This window comes from Nestor notabilis, unplaced genomic scaffold, assembly GCF_000696875.1.
Source record: "Nestor notabilis isolate BGI_N333 unplaced genomic scaffold, ASM69687v1 scaffold27723, whole genome shotgun sequence".
NCBI lineage: Eukaryota > Metazoa > Chordata > Aves > Psittaciformes > Psittacidae > Nestor > Nestor notabilis.
Window position 1 is genome coordinate 32,251 of NW_009921958.1, and position 15,310 is coordinate 47,560.

Here is a 15,310-nt window from a genome sequence, read left to right on the forward strand (position 1 = left end):
ATGTTACTCAGAAGCTGTAATTTGTTTTTAGATCCTTATTTCAGCAGATGATGAGATGGAAGAATCAGATGCTGAAGAGGACTTGCGTAGACTGACCAACTTAAAACCCATTAAAAAGAAGAAGCATCGTTTTGGCCTGCCTGTATGACAAATTCCCTGACCTGTGTATTTGCAGGTTTCATGGCAAAAACTTCAGTCAGTGGGTTTTAATGTTGCAATTGTGTCTCCCTTTTCATACAAAATGACTTAAAAGCAACGTCTACCAGCAGAATGCAGATGGTTGGAAGACTTCCAGTTCAGTTGCACTACAGACACACTGACCAATATGCAAGAATGTCTTTCCATCATGTGTGAAAAGTACAGCGTTGTTAAAGACTAGTCGCTAAGGGGATTTGTATCTGACATGTCAGAGAAGATCCCAGGAAGCAGATACAGCAATCTTTCACTTATGGTTACTGATGATGCAGTTTAAGATGTTCTCAAAAAAGCATCAGAAATCAACAAAGTTAAAGGAGTGTGTTCTATTACTAAAACTGGCTTTTGCAGCATAATTCCTAGAGCAGAATAGTTTATGGTTACAAGCTGTAACTTAACGTTATTTTTTTAAGTACAAATGTTTACTTGCTACCGGGTACCTATGGAACTAATAGGTGGAACAAAGATTTTTTTCCAAGTCTCCTCAAATCTATTTGACTATTTTATATTTAAGTTATATTTTCATACAGTTGTATTTAAAGATTCTCGTTGTCAGAAAAAGGTGCAGTTCCCTTTTTTTTTGTGCAGTACAGGTCAAAAGATTTGTAGTAAAAATCTTATTTATCCTTGTGTCCTGGTTTAAGACAAAGGGATTGCAGAGAGAAAAGCTCTGTCACTGCTGAAGTCAGCAAATATCACTAAAAATGCAGTTCTAAGTGTGCTTCTGACCACATAATCTGACAATAACTTTTTTAATAGGAGGTGGTGTTGGCATATTTGACAAATGTGCACTTTAGTGTATAACAAAAATCTGTTGTGATAGGTTATTTGTGAAACTAATATCTATGGATGACTGTAATGATTTCTGTTTCTCCAAGTCTCTTGTGCATACCTCTCAAATGACCCAGAAGAGATGGAACGTTTCTTAGGCTTTTCGTTATTTAGGGCCCATGGTATAGGACAGTGACCTGACTGACACAATTGTGCTATAATATCACAAGTAATTCTGTCCCTTGTGTTTTGTTGGAAAAGCAATCTTCTATTTAATATGCTGAAAAAAGATTTCTCCTGTTTAATTTCCATAAAGTCCGATTACCTTTTAGTACCTAAAAAAAAACCCCAAGAGGTATAGCACAGTTGTTACTACAGAATTTCTGTGATTTTTCAGTGTCTGTCTTCTCATAACTGACAACACATGCTAATCTGAAACCTAGCAGACATGTTTTCAGTGACATCCTTTTGCTTTGCATATTTTCTCTATGATTGTTTCTGACAGCTTTCCTTGCTCAGTTAAACCTTGCGCAGGACAAGGTGATGTGTCAAAAAGGTGGCAACAGACCTTAATTGCAAATCTGTTGCAGTATCTGGACATCAGAAATGATCTAAGCCTTAAACCAAACAGTTTCATTGGAAAACTGCTCAGAACTTTTTAAGATTTCTTACTTTTTTTATAGATTTACTAGGTCTTAATGTGATTTATTATCCAGACCACTTAAATGGGCCTTAGTAAATACTGAACTGTGCGCTCCCATACCTATTTTCAATATTCCAGCATTCCTTTTCATTGCTTGGCTGCTGAGGTGAACAGAGTCCTCTGAGACTTGGGTACACCTCAGTGTGCCCAGCCAGCTAGAAGGGTCATCTTACTAAACATAACATTTGTGAGTTTAGTTGAGCTACTGACCTTTGTTACTGTGCACTGAAACGTAATAACTGCAATAAGTTTAAGTACTAGTGTTTCTTCTAGACTAAATCTAGAAACTAAGGACAATGGAAGCTTAACTGAGTTATTCTAAAGGGGAGAGGGGTGGGGAATGTCCCTAATCAGTGTTGCCTCTGTTTTAGGGATTTTCTTTTTCATTGATTGTGACTTGCATCTTCACTGACTATTTACTACTGGGTGGGCGCATATCTCCGAAAGCACAGTACTTCAAGGAATTCCTTTTCATCCACAGAATAGTCTCGTAGAACTCACTTTTCCAAAGGGGCTTAAGAGCTAGGACTGGCTCTTGTTGGAAATGTCAGCATTTTAATGTTTTAGCATAGGATTTGTTCTATTTCAGATAGTGAAATAAAGCTGTTCAACACTGCACAGCCCTTGCTGTCCTCATCAACCATCAGAGATAACTGAGCAGCACACACAAATTTAACCATATGAGCTTTCGTTTTATCTTCCTTTACCTTCCTTTTCTCCAGTTACTTAAATTACCACATTATTTCTATTTCTAGTCTCATGTTTAGTCTGTGAACTGTCAGTATAAAACTATGGCCTTAATCATGTAAAAATATTTGTTTTGAGCAGACCTCAAACTTATTGACCAACTACAAAATAATGTAAAGCACTATGGAGCAGTTTCTTGAAGATGTTTGTAGCAAAGGTGTATGAATGTCTAATTGTTCATGTCTTAAGTGCTTTAATGTTACTTGGTTTGAGATTTTGATATGCCTAGCAAGATAATGTAGTAAAGCACTATGAGCCAAAGAGACAGAAGTATTTTAAATACCACAGTAGTAACAGGAGGGGGAAAACCAGCTCCACCTTTCTCTACTAAGATAAAAAAATTATTTACAATCTTGGCCAAATAACAAAAACTAGGTGGGTTGTTTGGTTGTTTTTGGTTTTTTTCCTATTCATTCCTTTTTATTATGTTTAAGAGATGGAAAATGTGAAATTGGCAGTTTCCCTCTCTGTAAGATAAAAATTGGAATATGTAGTAGGTACAAGTAGGACAAGTGCTCTTGTCTGAAGAGCCTGTATGTGTGAGAAGGAAGTATGTGCCTAGTGCTTCACTATGTTTTACTGTTCATTGAAATGTGTTGGCAACACAGTCTGAAATAAATTTTTCATGAAGAGTTGACCCAGTAGTAATACTACAACACGATGACTTTTGCATTATCCTCAAATTGATGCTCTAAATTTATGCCTGGTAAACATACTTCACGACAGCTCATAGGAAAGGTTTACTTCAGGCTGTGCTTAGAAAATGTGATTCTGTTTAATGAAAATAAGCTATGTAGGATATGTAGAAGTAAGAGAAAGTGATTGTAACTTAGAAAGAGACACAGAAGTATTAGGGGAGATTGAATTTACCACAAGTGGTCACCCCAAATGTATTAACTGTTTCTAGAATCTGACCTGTGACACATCTGCATAAACTTAAAACACTAGTGTTGTCTAATACGTGGTTTTCAAGTTCTGGCTTTAATATGTTCAAGTCCCCTTGTCTCACTTTAAGCAGGTAAATGCTGTTTGTTAATGTTGCTAACTAAAATGTACTATAGCTTTTCTTCAGGGAAAACTCAGAAACTGAGTTGCAAATTAGAGCAATGCAAAGCAATCCCCTCTACAGGTGTCTGCTCTGATTCCAGCTGTGCCTGGGGAGGGAGGCATGGGCTCTGCTTAGAGCTCAGCATCACAAGGAATTTCTGCCACTGTGCTTGACTAACCCATGTTTGCAACTTTGCTGTGCTTTTTACAGGAGAAAGCAGTAATGAAAGTGAATAAATTCAGCCACATTGAGTCAGAGTAGACCTACAGCATAGGCGTGCAAACTTTTTTTAGGTAAAGTTTCCAGTTCAATTACTGAAAGTGACTACTATGGTTTTACAAAGTAAAACTGCAGTATCTTTAAAAAAGGGACTCTTTTGTAGGTGTGTTTGTCTTGCGTGGGTATCCGTCTCAAACTGAATGTTGGGTTTGTTTGTAAGTAAGTTCAGAGTATAGCCTATGTGAGCAAAACCAACAGCTGTGTTCTGCTGCCCTCTGTTTGGAACATATTGTTAAATCAGTGGTGTTACCTTAACCTTTTAAGGGCATCTTATGTAATTACATTGTATAATGGTTTACAATAAAGTTTGACTTATTACAGATTTGTACACTTGTTTTATACTTGTTCTGTTTAAAAGTGTGTGTGTTTCAATGTTTATAATGTGCTGTTGTGGGAAGCAGGTTTGGCTACTGGATTGGAACTGCAGATCTAATTTTTGGCATTCTCATGTTGGTATTAATTTCAATATATTCATTTACCTTAACAGCAAGTCCCATTTCTGTTGGAGGGACCACTATCCTTAAGTAGCACATTTTGTTTGTGACTGTAAGAATTCTTGCAAGTTCCTCTGAGATCTGTTCCTGAGGAGGGTTTTTGCCATCTGCATGTGCACAAATGGAGAATCACCACCTGTGTTTTCATGTTGCAAATAAAACCTTCGATGGGCAGCCTGAGAACTCCTGGGATTGCAGAGCATTGACCTCAGGCCTTCTGGGAGTGCAGGATGTTGTGAAAATGCTTTAACCACACAGCTGATGATCACAGCCTGATTTCAGCTCCTCAAGCAAAACCAGTCCTTTTGGTTGCTGGCAACAACAATGTGTAACCTCAGAAATTTCTGAACTTACCTCCAGTGTCCTGCTCCTTGGCAGAGGCGTGGCCTAATTCAGTAGCTTGTTAACCTGTTCTTTCTTGTCCCCCTCGTGATTTGTTTGCAGCAGGTAGCAGAAATTCAAGCAGAGGAAGATGTCTGAGGATCCTGTTGAGAAGTTTGCTTATGTGGTGCCGTGTATCACAGAACTCATGTAGTACCTCCTTGAAGACAGAAAAGGGCCATGTGGGAATGTCTAGTTCTAGGACCAAGTAGCCTCTGTCCCCTGTCTCCAGAGGACAGCATGCTGAAGGTGACCAATATCTTCCTTGCTCACTTTAGTCTGCTACTTCGCAAAACCATGCAAAAGGGCAAGAGGGAAGCAGTGCTGATTCTAGTCTGTCTGATGAAGACATCACTCCTACGTGCTATCTCTGTAGTGCAGACTTGTTCCTTAAGCTCCGGGGAAGCAGCTTCTTTGATTACCAGTCTGCAGCAAGCACTTGGACTTCATTATACCCAGCAAAATGAACGTAGCCTCGCTTGTTTGTTTTCCTGGTTTTTGGACAGAAAGATGCCATCTTAATTCTCCAGCTTCCTGTGGAAGTATGGCAGGGTATCTAGCATCAGCTTTCCGGAATGCTGGAGGCGTGAGGAGGACCATGTAGGATGAGACCTGGCTCACTGTGAAGCTGTAACATGACCATGTGCAGGTGATCAATTTTTTGTTACTATTTTTAAATTTTAGGGTGCAAATAGAGGTGGATACCTTTATGCAAGAGTAGAGCAGAAATCCTGTTCTTGGTGAGCTGCTGTTGCACCACATCCTTAAAGGGAATTCAGAAAATAGCCTTCAGCTTACTAAGTCTGTCAGTCTACTGAGGGATGTTGGCAGTTCCTTGGCGAAGTCAAATCATCTGTAAGATCTGTGTGAGTGAGGAATATGTAGTACCCATTAAATGAAGCAGTTCTGGAAGCTGAGGGGAAAAACCAGTTTGGTGCTTTGAATTCTAAGTATTTGGTTTAAACATGCAGAATGTTATTTTCCTGTTGCAGTGAACAACATAGGAATAGTGATACATATGGAACTGTATAGAAGCGTCTTAGTAATTTGTACAATAGAAAAATTCTGCTGTTTTCCTGAAGTTGATAGATCATTCCTTTGTTAGCCTACTAAAAGCTGCTGCTGTTCTGTGGAAACATTTCGGCTAATTTACTAAGCCGTGAGTTTAAAACACGAATTCAACATAAGGAATGGCTGAGTACATAACATCCAAACTGCTGCTTAACCTACAAGTCACTTCTGATAGTCGCATAAAGGAAAAGATCTCCTCAGGCCTGGGCCAAGTTCCCCTTTAAAGTCAAAATGGGCATTCAGAGGCCTGGGGGATAGGGCACAGCCAACAAATCCCATTGTCCTGGTTGTATGGCACTAATGCTGTGGTATGGGTGTAATGTTTTCATAGTGAAAAATACCAGTTTTATTTACCTCCTGTGCTTCTCTCTCTAGCCTATGCACAACATAGGCATAGCTCAAGAAAAGGCCAGCGCAGATTTCTACCAGTACAACAGTTGATCTTCCTTGTGAAAGATGTTTGGAGGTCTGCCATGTCTGCCTTTCTTGTGTTGGCATACCTGGCTGGAGTCTTGGTTTGTTGTAGGTGTTGAGTGCAGTCACAGAAGCTGATTTTTTTTTTTTGCATGATGCAAAGAATTAACATAAAAGGGAAGCAACGCTCCACCCAACCCTCTCCCAGTAATAAGAAATAGAATTTATGCTTAGAGTTTATTTTATTCCATTTAATTACAAATTGTTCAGAGAATAAATGTTAAAAGCTCTGGAAAAGGTTTTACTACTGTCAGCATGTTTAGTGGGGAACACTGTATTCATGTCTGAGTAAGCTATTCCTATACAGATGACAGGTGAGATGATCAAACTTACTAATAGTGCTGTAAGTAAAAAGTGATTTTACTCTCTGTTGTGTAGGAGCTGGCATCAGAGCGAGCTTAGCAGAACTGTAAAAGTAAAACCATGCCTTATTTTATTAACTCTTCTAAAAGCACAAAATACTCTTCTGTTAAAGATCCCTGTGCAAAAGCAATTCTGGGCACAGTGTTACGCTTTATATAGTAGGTTCATATAATCTTTACAAAATACATCTTTTGTTACACTAGAAACACAAACGCTCATTCTTTTTTTTCCCCATCAAGAGGATTCAGAGCCCAATTTTGTGTCCATAACAAAGTTTTGCCTTTTAAAGTTATAAATAGAGCCCCAGCAGAGTCCCCAGGAATTCGTTTTTGTAGTGGTTTGGGCTTCCCTGCGGTGCCAGTGCCTCAGCTGTCTGCTCCCATCAGTCCCAGCTCCATCCCTCCCCAGGCACGGGGCACAGTAAATACCGCAAACCCTCGTCATGGCTAAGAATAAACCTTTCAACAACAGCCTCAGTCAACCTGAATCATCTGGGGGTGCTGGTTTGGGAAAATGACCCATCTAATGACTTCATGTTAGATGCTCTATATAAGTCAAGGAAAAAAACAGGCATTTGTAGAGCTCACAGGCTGGATTTAATCAAAGGGAAAAGACCTCAGAAGGGGATTACAGCGGACTGAGCACTGCAGTTATGTCACAGGTACGGGGAGCCCTGGCTCTCGTTAGAGCTGCTTTGGATGCTCTGCTTGGAGTAGTTTGTTGGCAAGTTACTGTTGTTAACCCGTGAATTCAGTGTTTCTGCTCCGTGTGACTTGTTTGATTGTGTTGAAGTATTAAAACACTCTGCTTATGTATTTTAATAAGTGAGTTGTTAGGGATTCTGTGGTGAAGAAAAGCAGCTGCCCTCTACATGGTTAATTTAAAATGTTCTGGTTTACCATAAATATTTTGATTTCCGTAGGAAGGGAAAAAAGCATTTCCACTGCTCTGGTTTGGGATGTTTCACAGAAGGACTGGTTTCTGCTTTTCTGACATGTTTTCTCAGACAATGATTTGTAATTTTGGCAGTAGCTTTGAAAGGATGTGCCTACACTGAAGCGTGCTGCTCTGTAAAGCTTAAATGAGTGAAGCTTAAGGTGCGGGAAATGAGGAAGTGTACTGTCAGTTGTAACTGTTTGGATATGATATTTGAGACTGAAATTTTGTATCACACACTTGGTAATTTTGTAACTAACGGTTTATACTGTGTTCCCAATAATCAGTGTTTTAAAGCGATCTTAAAATTACCTCAGAAATGTTGAGGTTTTCACTTAAGTTTTAGTGTCTCAACTCACCGTGTGCCTGGCAGAGTGCTCCCAGGCACGAGTGTTTTTACATGGTGGGTGGGTGGGATGGAGGATAAGAACATGGGAAGGGCAGAAGAGCACAATCCTTCGACCACAGAGTACCTCAGTTTGGCTGATTTTCTTGACTCCAAAGAAAGAGACTTAAAAAAAAACAGCCATAAATCTTGTGAACCAACACTTTCTGACTTGTTGACAGGAGACAAAGCATGGGCTGCACTGCTGTGCCAGCTGGGAATCGCTCCTGGCAAACCCTGCTTACAAATGCGCTTGCTTTGGGAGCAATTAGCAGTCCTGCGGCTGTGACACTGGCAGGTCCAGAGCTCACCTCCATGGCTCACAATAACCCTTCTGTGCAGCATTTTTGCTTTTCAGCTGGGAACTGACTAATCCGCAGCAACCGTCCTGCTGGAAAAGCATGAGAGGTTTTATTTGAAAATACCTAGGTGAATTCAACAGTTCTGCTCAGCCTGGCTGTGTCTCAGTGCATCTGAAGGGCCTCCTTTCCTTTCCCTGTCCCCAAGAAGTCCCTCGTCCCAGTGGAAAGAAGTCTCTTGCCAGTAATGGGTGAAGGACCTTAGCAGGTTTTTGTTCCTGTCAACAAAACATATGGTGGTCCCCGTTTCTGTCTGGGAGTCAGCACAGGTCTGTATTGGTTGCCTGTGGACCATGCCATGGGCATAGGGGACCATTCCCATCACATGCTAATTTTCATCACAGATGGGCAAATGAAACCATGGCTGCAGGAATGTTTGGTTAAACAGCTAACAGGCCGAAAGCCGTTATGAATTTTGAAGGACTTGCTACCACCCTTTCCCTTTGCTTGCTTTGGCTACTTGTAAAGTGTTTTCCCCAGAGTTCTTGTTAGTGTTTTGTTTCCCACAACACACACAAATGGGATTGACAGCGAGCTATTCTGAGCATTCCTGGGAATTCACAGCCGGCAGAAATCATGCCGCAGGCTCCAGTGCAGCCAGCCCACCCCTGCCAACAGCCAGGCATGCATGTGCTGTCTCTGAAAGCTCCCTGGGACTCGCTGCTCCTTCCATTTGTGGGTCTTGAGGGACTTGTTTCCCTCCACAACTGTTTTTAGCTTTGTGGGTGGTGCCTAGAAATGTATAACGGGCTCCACTGCTGCCAGAACCCAGATGTCAGAAGCTCTACATATGTAGTGATAGAGAAGTTTCTCATTGATGGTTCAGTGTGTAAATCTGTTAGAGCTGGGGGGGAGGAGGTGTCTCGTTGCTTTTAATATATCTCCTGTGCCCCTGCACCCTGCTGCAAGGTCTGCCTTGTCAATCTGTCTTTGAGACAGTCAACCGAAGAGGGAATGTTAATGGTGCTGGCTGTTCCCAATTGGTGATAAGGATTGTGTCTGACTTAGAAGTGCTAATATAAAGGTAGGGGTAGGGTAGGCTGACTAGCCAATGTTATCCTGGTTTTCTTCTAGCAAGATGAACTGTAAACAGATCAGTACTTGGACACTGCAGTGCACCACCTGATGATGCATCTGTTCCTGTATCGGCTTTCCTTCTCCAGGTTCTGAGTCCATTGTTTCAGATACGTTCAGTACATGCTTGTAGACAACATGTTGAGTGCTCAGATACTTTTGTTCCTTAAATTTAAGACCAATAATTCCAGGTCAAGTGATAAGTTTATTCCAGATAAATCAAGCCAGACTTCAGAATCTCTCTGACTGATTTCCCAATGAAGTAGTGAATAGACAGAGGCACAAGCACAATTTAGTAATTAAGTTTTCCTTCCCAAATATTGGACAAATTCCTGAATTACCAATCTGTGTTTGCAGAATGACCAGGCTGAGCTGGGCAGAGAAAATTGTAAATAAGTTAAAACAAAAAGTAAATGTAAAAAATAAACAACCCTTTCTAAGGCTGAACAATCAGAAAGCAATTTCAGAACAGTAATAGAGGCAACAGATTTTGCCGAGAGCAGTGAAGTCATGGTTGTGCAGACATCTGGAGTAGCCCATTGTACAGTCTCAGAATTTAGATAGCTGGAATATTATATTAGCAGCTCTGTATGTTGTAGCCTTTGGGTTGAGGCAGCTTTGTTCCCCATGCTTTTAAACACAAAATACTGATGTGTGGTCAATACGTCTGTTTATTAGCCAGCTCCTGTGAAAAAGAAGCGTCCTCCAGTGAAGGAAGAAGACCTCAAAGGAGCCAGAGGAAATCTTTCCAAAAACCAGGAAATTAAATCCAAAACCTACCAAGTGATGAAGCAATGTGGTAAGTCTCCTGGATGGAAACGGTTAAGCATTCTTCCATAATAAAATGTCAACTTAATTGCTCTTTGCAAGAGAAAGGGTAAGCCTCTGGAACAGCAGCCAGCAGTGTGCTGCCTGGCCTGCCTGCACAGGACTTTGCATGCATCACCCTGATGGCGCCAACAGGGCTCTGCTTGGAGTGATCTGGACAAAGCAGAGGGAGAGCCCTGACTTGGCCTTCTGAATGAGGGTTCCAGCCAAGCCCTGGGACCATAGTCAATGTCAGTGACTGCCCAAATTGAAGACTGGAAGCATGGTCATAGATTTGGGGATTTCTGGCCTCACAGTTGCATGACTTTGTGTTTGAGATGAAGCAGGAATTGGGGGGATAAGAGGCAAAAATTGAGAGAGAAGAGAATGGCTGCTTGCACTGGACACCCTTGGTGCTCTGGACTTGTGTTGCCTCTTCACCTCCAGTGGGACAGTGTAAGGAAAAATTACTGATTTTAACCTCTTTTCAGTGTAATAGCCTGGACCTCAGTAGTTTCCAAGTTTCTAAAGCACCTGTAGGGGTTCGGGGCCAGTCTATGGCAGTAACCACCACAGATGCTGTCAGCTGCCCTGTGCTTGGGTGGGAGCACTGTGCTTTAAAGTTTAGAAAGTTGATGGATGGATGAAGTGTTTTACCAAATGTGTATATATGAACTTCAGCAGCGCTAGTTTTACACTCTGAATTTGGTGAGCTGCTTCACTGATTGCCTCTCCTGGTTTTCTTTTCCAAGAACAAATGGGCTCTGCAGCACCTTCCATATTCAGCCGGGATCGAACAGGGGGTGAAACAGTCTTTGAGAAACCAAAAGAAGAGCCGGCCAAGAGCGTCTTTGGCTGATGGTGGAGCTGGATGTGTCTCACCCAGATGATTGTTGTAACATTTTCCCACATTTCTGCCCCTCACACTAAAGTCACTGTAGATCTAAGTAGCTAATTTCTACTCTAAGTCATTAACTAGGGAATAGATTCATGCCAAACACTACACCTTCCATATTAATTTTTATTATGTGCTTTCTTTCTATGTGTTAAGCGGTGTTTGCTATAATGGTTTAATAAAAAAAGTTGTTGGACACAACTTGGCACGCTGTGGTGACTAATTTCACTTTAGGCTTATTTTACTGGTGTGGACACTTTGGCATTGCTGGCCATGATCTGGTCTATCAAACACAAAAACTAAGCATCCAGGCGCACAGGGTCAGTGCAAGAACTTCACACTGTGCCCATGCCAAGGAGGAGCTGAAGAGGAGCTGCTTAAAGGGGCATCGCGGAAACTGGAGACTTAACCCGCGCCTGTGGTGGACGCAGCTGGTGCCCCCGGGCCCGGGCACGCCGCGGGGCGGTGGCTCCCCTCAGGGCCTTTCCCTCCCGCCTTCTCTCACGGCTCCCCCTCATGGCAGCGGCGCCCTGATTTCCGCACGCACGGCTCTGCTCTCTGTGTGCCCGGTGGGTGTTCAGCAGTTCCCAAAGGCTTTTCCCTCGGGTCCCGTTGGATCAAGTGAGAAGTGGGCTGACAGACCAGCAGCACCGGCGCCATGTCCTGCCTGACAGGAGCCGAGCGACCCGCTGGGTGCCTACTGCAGCCAGCACGCTCTGAGTGGAAGCTGGTCTCTTCAACTGTTTACACCTTGATTTGCTGCGTTAAACATCAGACCTGCTTTTCTCCGAGGTTATAAACTGGAGTATTTTCCCTCAGCTGGATCTTTGTGCTCGGACATGGATGATCCTCTGCTTTCTTGGCACCTGGCGTGCTTCTCACACACCCCGAGTCCCTGGCAGCACATTGGGGCTGGTAAGGTACGTGCCACTTTATTCAAAGGATTACTTTAAGTTTGTGCAGACTACACCTGATTAAGAGGTAAAACTGAGATCAAAAGTCTCTGTGCACTGTGAAGTATATTGTATTTGTCTTTTGTGTCCCAAACACTTGATGGATAAAACACACCAATGTCCATGAAGCTCCCAGAGAGACTGTGTAGTGGGCCTTGCTTAAGGAAGCAGTAAATCCTCTGGGTTTAAGAGGGAGGTTTCCTTAAAAATATAAAGATATTGCTGGCCTATTGCCTTGCCCCAGTTTTTCCATTTCAAAGATTATTATTTGTAGCCAAGACCCTGCCTCCTCTCTCTGCTGGACACTGTTGCTCCATGGGGTCTGGGCGCCTCACAGGTAACTCAGCACAGTGTTTTCCTCTTGAGCTTCTTGAGCTGAGAAGGTAAAATGCAGTGGAAAAAAAAGTCCCTGCTTCAGGTTTAACAAAGGCTGCTTAATTAATCTGTGATGAGAAGTTGGAAGGAGGTTGTTTAATAATTAGAAAAATGATGGAGAGGGCTAAGTGGGGTAAAATGCTTTATTGCTTTCTTCTGTAGGATACAAGTGACTGGATATTGTAAATTTGCTAGACTGGTTAGCAGGAGAGGGGGGTGCTGTATTTCAGACCTGGCTTTGGGTATGTTGGTGCTGATTTAGCAAAGGGCAGAAACCTGTGTCCCACAGTCTCATACCATGGATGCAGCAGGGAAGCAAAGGAAGTTATCTACCAGGAACTTGGGATTTTGTGAACAGCTTTATTTCCAGGATGTCCTCAGGTTCAGTAATTTGTGATGCTTCCCTGTGTGATAGTAAGTGCTCAGGATTTTATTTTGTTTTTCTGTCTTTTAATGTGGAACTCATCTAAAAAATATGCATTGGAGGTAAAAGTGTATCCCTGGGACAAAGTCGATTCCCCAGTTGTGACAGACAAGTCTATGCTCTCCTGTATGAATTGCAGGAATCCCCCATGTCCTCAAGCTTGTCGCTGCACTGGAAGTTACTGGCTATTTTGTCATGATAGGAGATGGTTCTGGGTGAGAGGAGCAAATATAAAGCTGCTCTTTTTCTTCAGCCTTGCAAATCTAGTAAGTCCAAACGTGGAAAATGTGTTTTCTTCATTTTTTCCCCTTTGTTTTTTTAACAAAAATCAGTGTCAGAGAAGTATCTGAACAAAGCCCCAGAGTCTGAGTTTTTAAGTAATTTTGCACTCAAAGGAATCTCTCCTTGCCGTGGTGGATTTATATCCTTCCTCCAAGGGGATCTGAAGTTATTTCAGAGCATGTTCATTCTCTTCAGTAAGAAGCACCGTGTGCCATGGGACTGGTGCCCAATGTACAAGCAGCAGTGGGCTCTGGACATCAGTGAGGATGGCTGTTTGTGGTGGCTTGTACAGGAACAAGGGGCTCGAGCCTGGGGACAAGGCTGAGCACAAGGATTTTCCTGTAGCTGCTTCAGCAAGCCTCAAAGGGATGCAGGAGAGATTTCACAGCTTTCCCTGAGTGCTGGCCGGCTCCGTGAACTCACAAGCAGGGCAGAGCTGACCACGCAGCCTAAAACTGTGCAGTTAAAGCAGCTCTTTAACATCCATGTGATTTTACATGTGGGTATTAAAAAACCAATGACAGATCCACTTAATTAAAGCTTTGGCTCTTGGGGATTTTAGGCCACTAAGTATATAATCCAGTGTGGTTTAAGGGATTAAAGCATTACAGTTGTAGAAATTGATCAAATGTAGAGCAGTTTTAATTTTTCTCTGTTAAAATATACCTATTTACATGTCCTGCTCTAAGCACTGCAGCATTTGCACATGAACAGTCTGCCTGGAAGAAGCAATGTTTATTTTTTTAAAAATGACTTAAAGCACAAGCCTTGTAAGACCAGGCTGTGTTCAGCAGACTCTTTATGGTGAACTTGTAAATGACTGACAAACTAATGAATTATTGAGCCCTGAATTAGCATCTCCTTGCAAATCTGAGGCCACTAGACGCATGCTCTCCACCTGGGCACTTTGTCTGTAAAATAGCAATAAATCAAACACAATGCATGTATTTCCACAGGATCTTTGTGTTTATTTAGGACAATTAATGGCATTATCTACCATGGAGTTATAAGGGGGGAAATACAGCCAGAAAGGAGCTAGGTGATCTTAAGGTCCTTTCCAACCCAAGCAATATGAAGTGGTTTTATGTGGACAAACCACAGGTGTAGCTGAGAAATGACTGTCTACTATCCCAGAGCTGCCAGCACAGGGCAGACAGGTAGGGAAATCATGGTGGAAGGGCAGGATTCAGCCTTCATCTGCTCAGGGCTGAGGGGAGAAAGGGTCTTTCCAGGTTGCATCTTTCCACAGCACTGGCTGGTTGCACCTTTAGGTACCTATATATGTGTGTTCATATAAATACATACAGGATCCTCTCAACCTACAGCCCTGGGGGATGTTGTTTTCCTGTCCTCTTGATACTTGCAATGTTTCAAACATTATGTTTTCTTGCACTGGGACTGAATGAACAAATGAAGCCTGATGAAAGCTTTCCAATGAAACAAGCAAGTCCCAGACATGCGGTGCAGGAATGGCTTGTGACGGTTTTCTCCCTGGCCCCCATTTCTCAGTTTGATTTTCCCAGTTGTAGAGCTGAGATGAACTTTTGAAACGGGTTCTGCCCAGGGTCTGTTTTCCCCACTGCCTAAAAACCCAATTATTTCCCCACAATGTGTTTAAAATGCTTTGTAGAATACTCAGGCATTACAACTGTTTGGGTGAAGTATCTTCTTAGTAGTCACATAAGCTACTCAGGCATTACAACTGTTTGGGTGAAGTATCTTCTTAGTAGTCACATAAGCTATCCTGTGTAGGAGACTACCTAAACACCATGTGAGTGAGCATGTATTTTAGGAATTGTTAATATAACACAGTCCGTAATTATTTGTGTACCAAATTGGACTTGTAAGATAATTTCTTTTTCTAGGGCTACGAGCCAAGCCTTGACAAACAAAAACTTCACAGGAACTGCTCCAGGTCCCTATTGGATGAAGATTTCATTATAAAATAGGGGATGAAAAGAGTAATCCCATTCAATTTCCATGTAAATTCAGGTGCAGAGCTCTCCCAGCACTAATCATTCATGCAAACAGCCTCGCTGAGCACATGAGTTAAAGGCAGCTTTGTAGGATATCTGCCTGGATACACTGAAGCTGTGGTAGGGCTGGACAAGGCCAGGTGTACTCCTGTGCATGGCTGTTGTTGCACTTGGTTTTGGGTGGTTTGCATCTTTTGTACACTTACCTACACGTACGTACAGGCCCTGACTTAGGCAGTCCAGGACTAATTACTTTTTACTGTTTAGCTGAAGACAAGCCACAACTGACTTTGCTATTTGACAAACAAGGATCATGAC

The 15,310-nt window shown here is 42.2% G+C and overlaps 2 protein-coding genes across 2 annotated transcripts in view; both read left to right on the forward strand.

The window, feature by feature from the left end:
• Window positions 1-148, forward strand: part of LOC104403299 (transmembrane protein 110) — a gene marked incomplete at its 5' end in the record, with an annotated part of 14,502 nt that extends 14,354 nt beyond the window's left edge. Inside the window, one exon of the mRNA XM_010011383.1 lies at window positions 32-148. Within this exon, the coding sequence (XP_010009685.1) occupies window positions 32-148 (117 nt within the window). The remainder of the gene's footprint in view (window positions 1-31) is intronic.
• A 7,008-nt stretch (window positions 149-7,156) lies between these two features.
• Window positions 7,157-11,028, forward strand: MUSTN1 (musculoskeletal, embryonic nuclear protein 1). Its single transcript, XM_010011380.1, has 3 exons — window positions 7,157-7,187; window positions 9,959-10,079; window positions 10,840-11,028. The coding sequence occupies exons 1-3, from the start codon at window positions 7,179-7,181 to the stop codon at window positions 10,944-10,946; spliced, it is 237 nt and encodes a 78-aa protein (XP_010009682.1). The 5' UTR covers window positions 7,157-7,178; the 3' UTR covers window positions 10,947-11,028.
• Window positions 11,029-15,310: the final 4,282 nt, after the last annotated feature.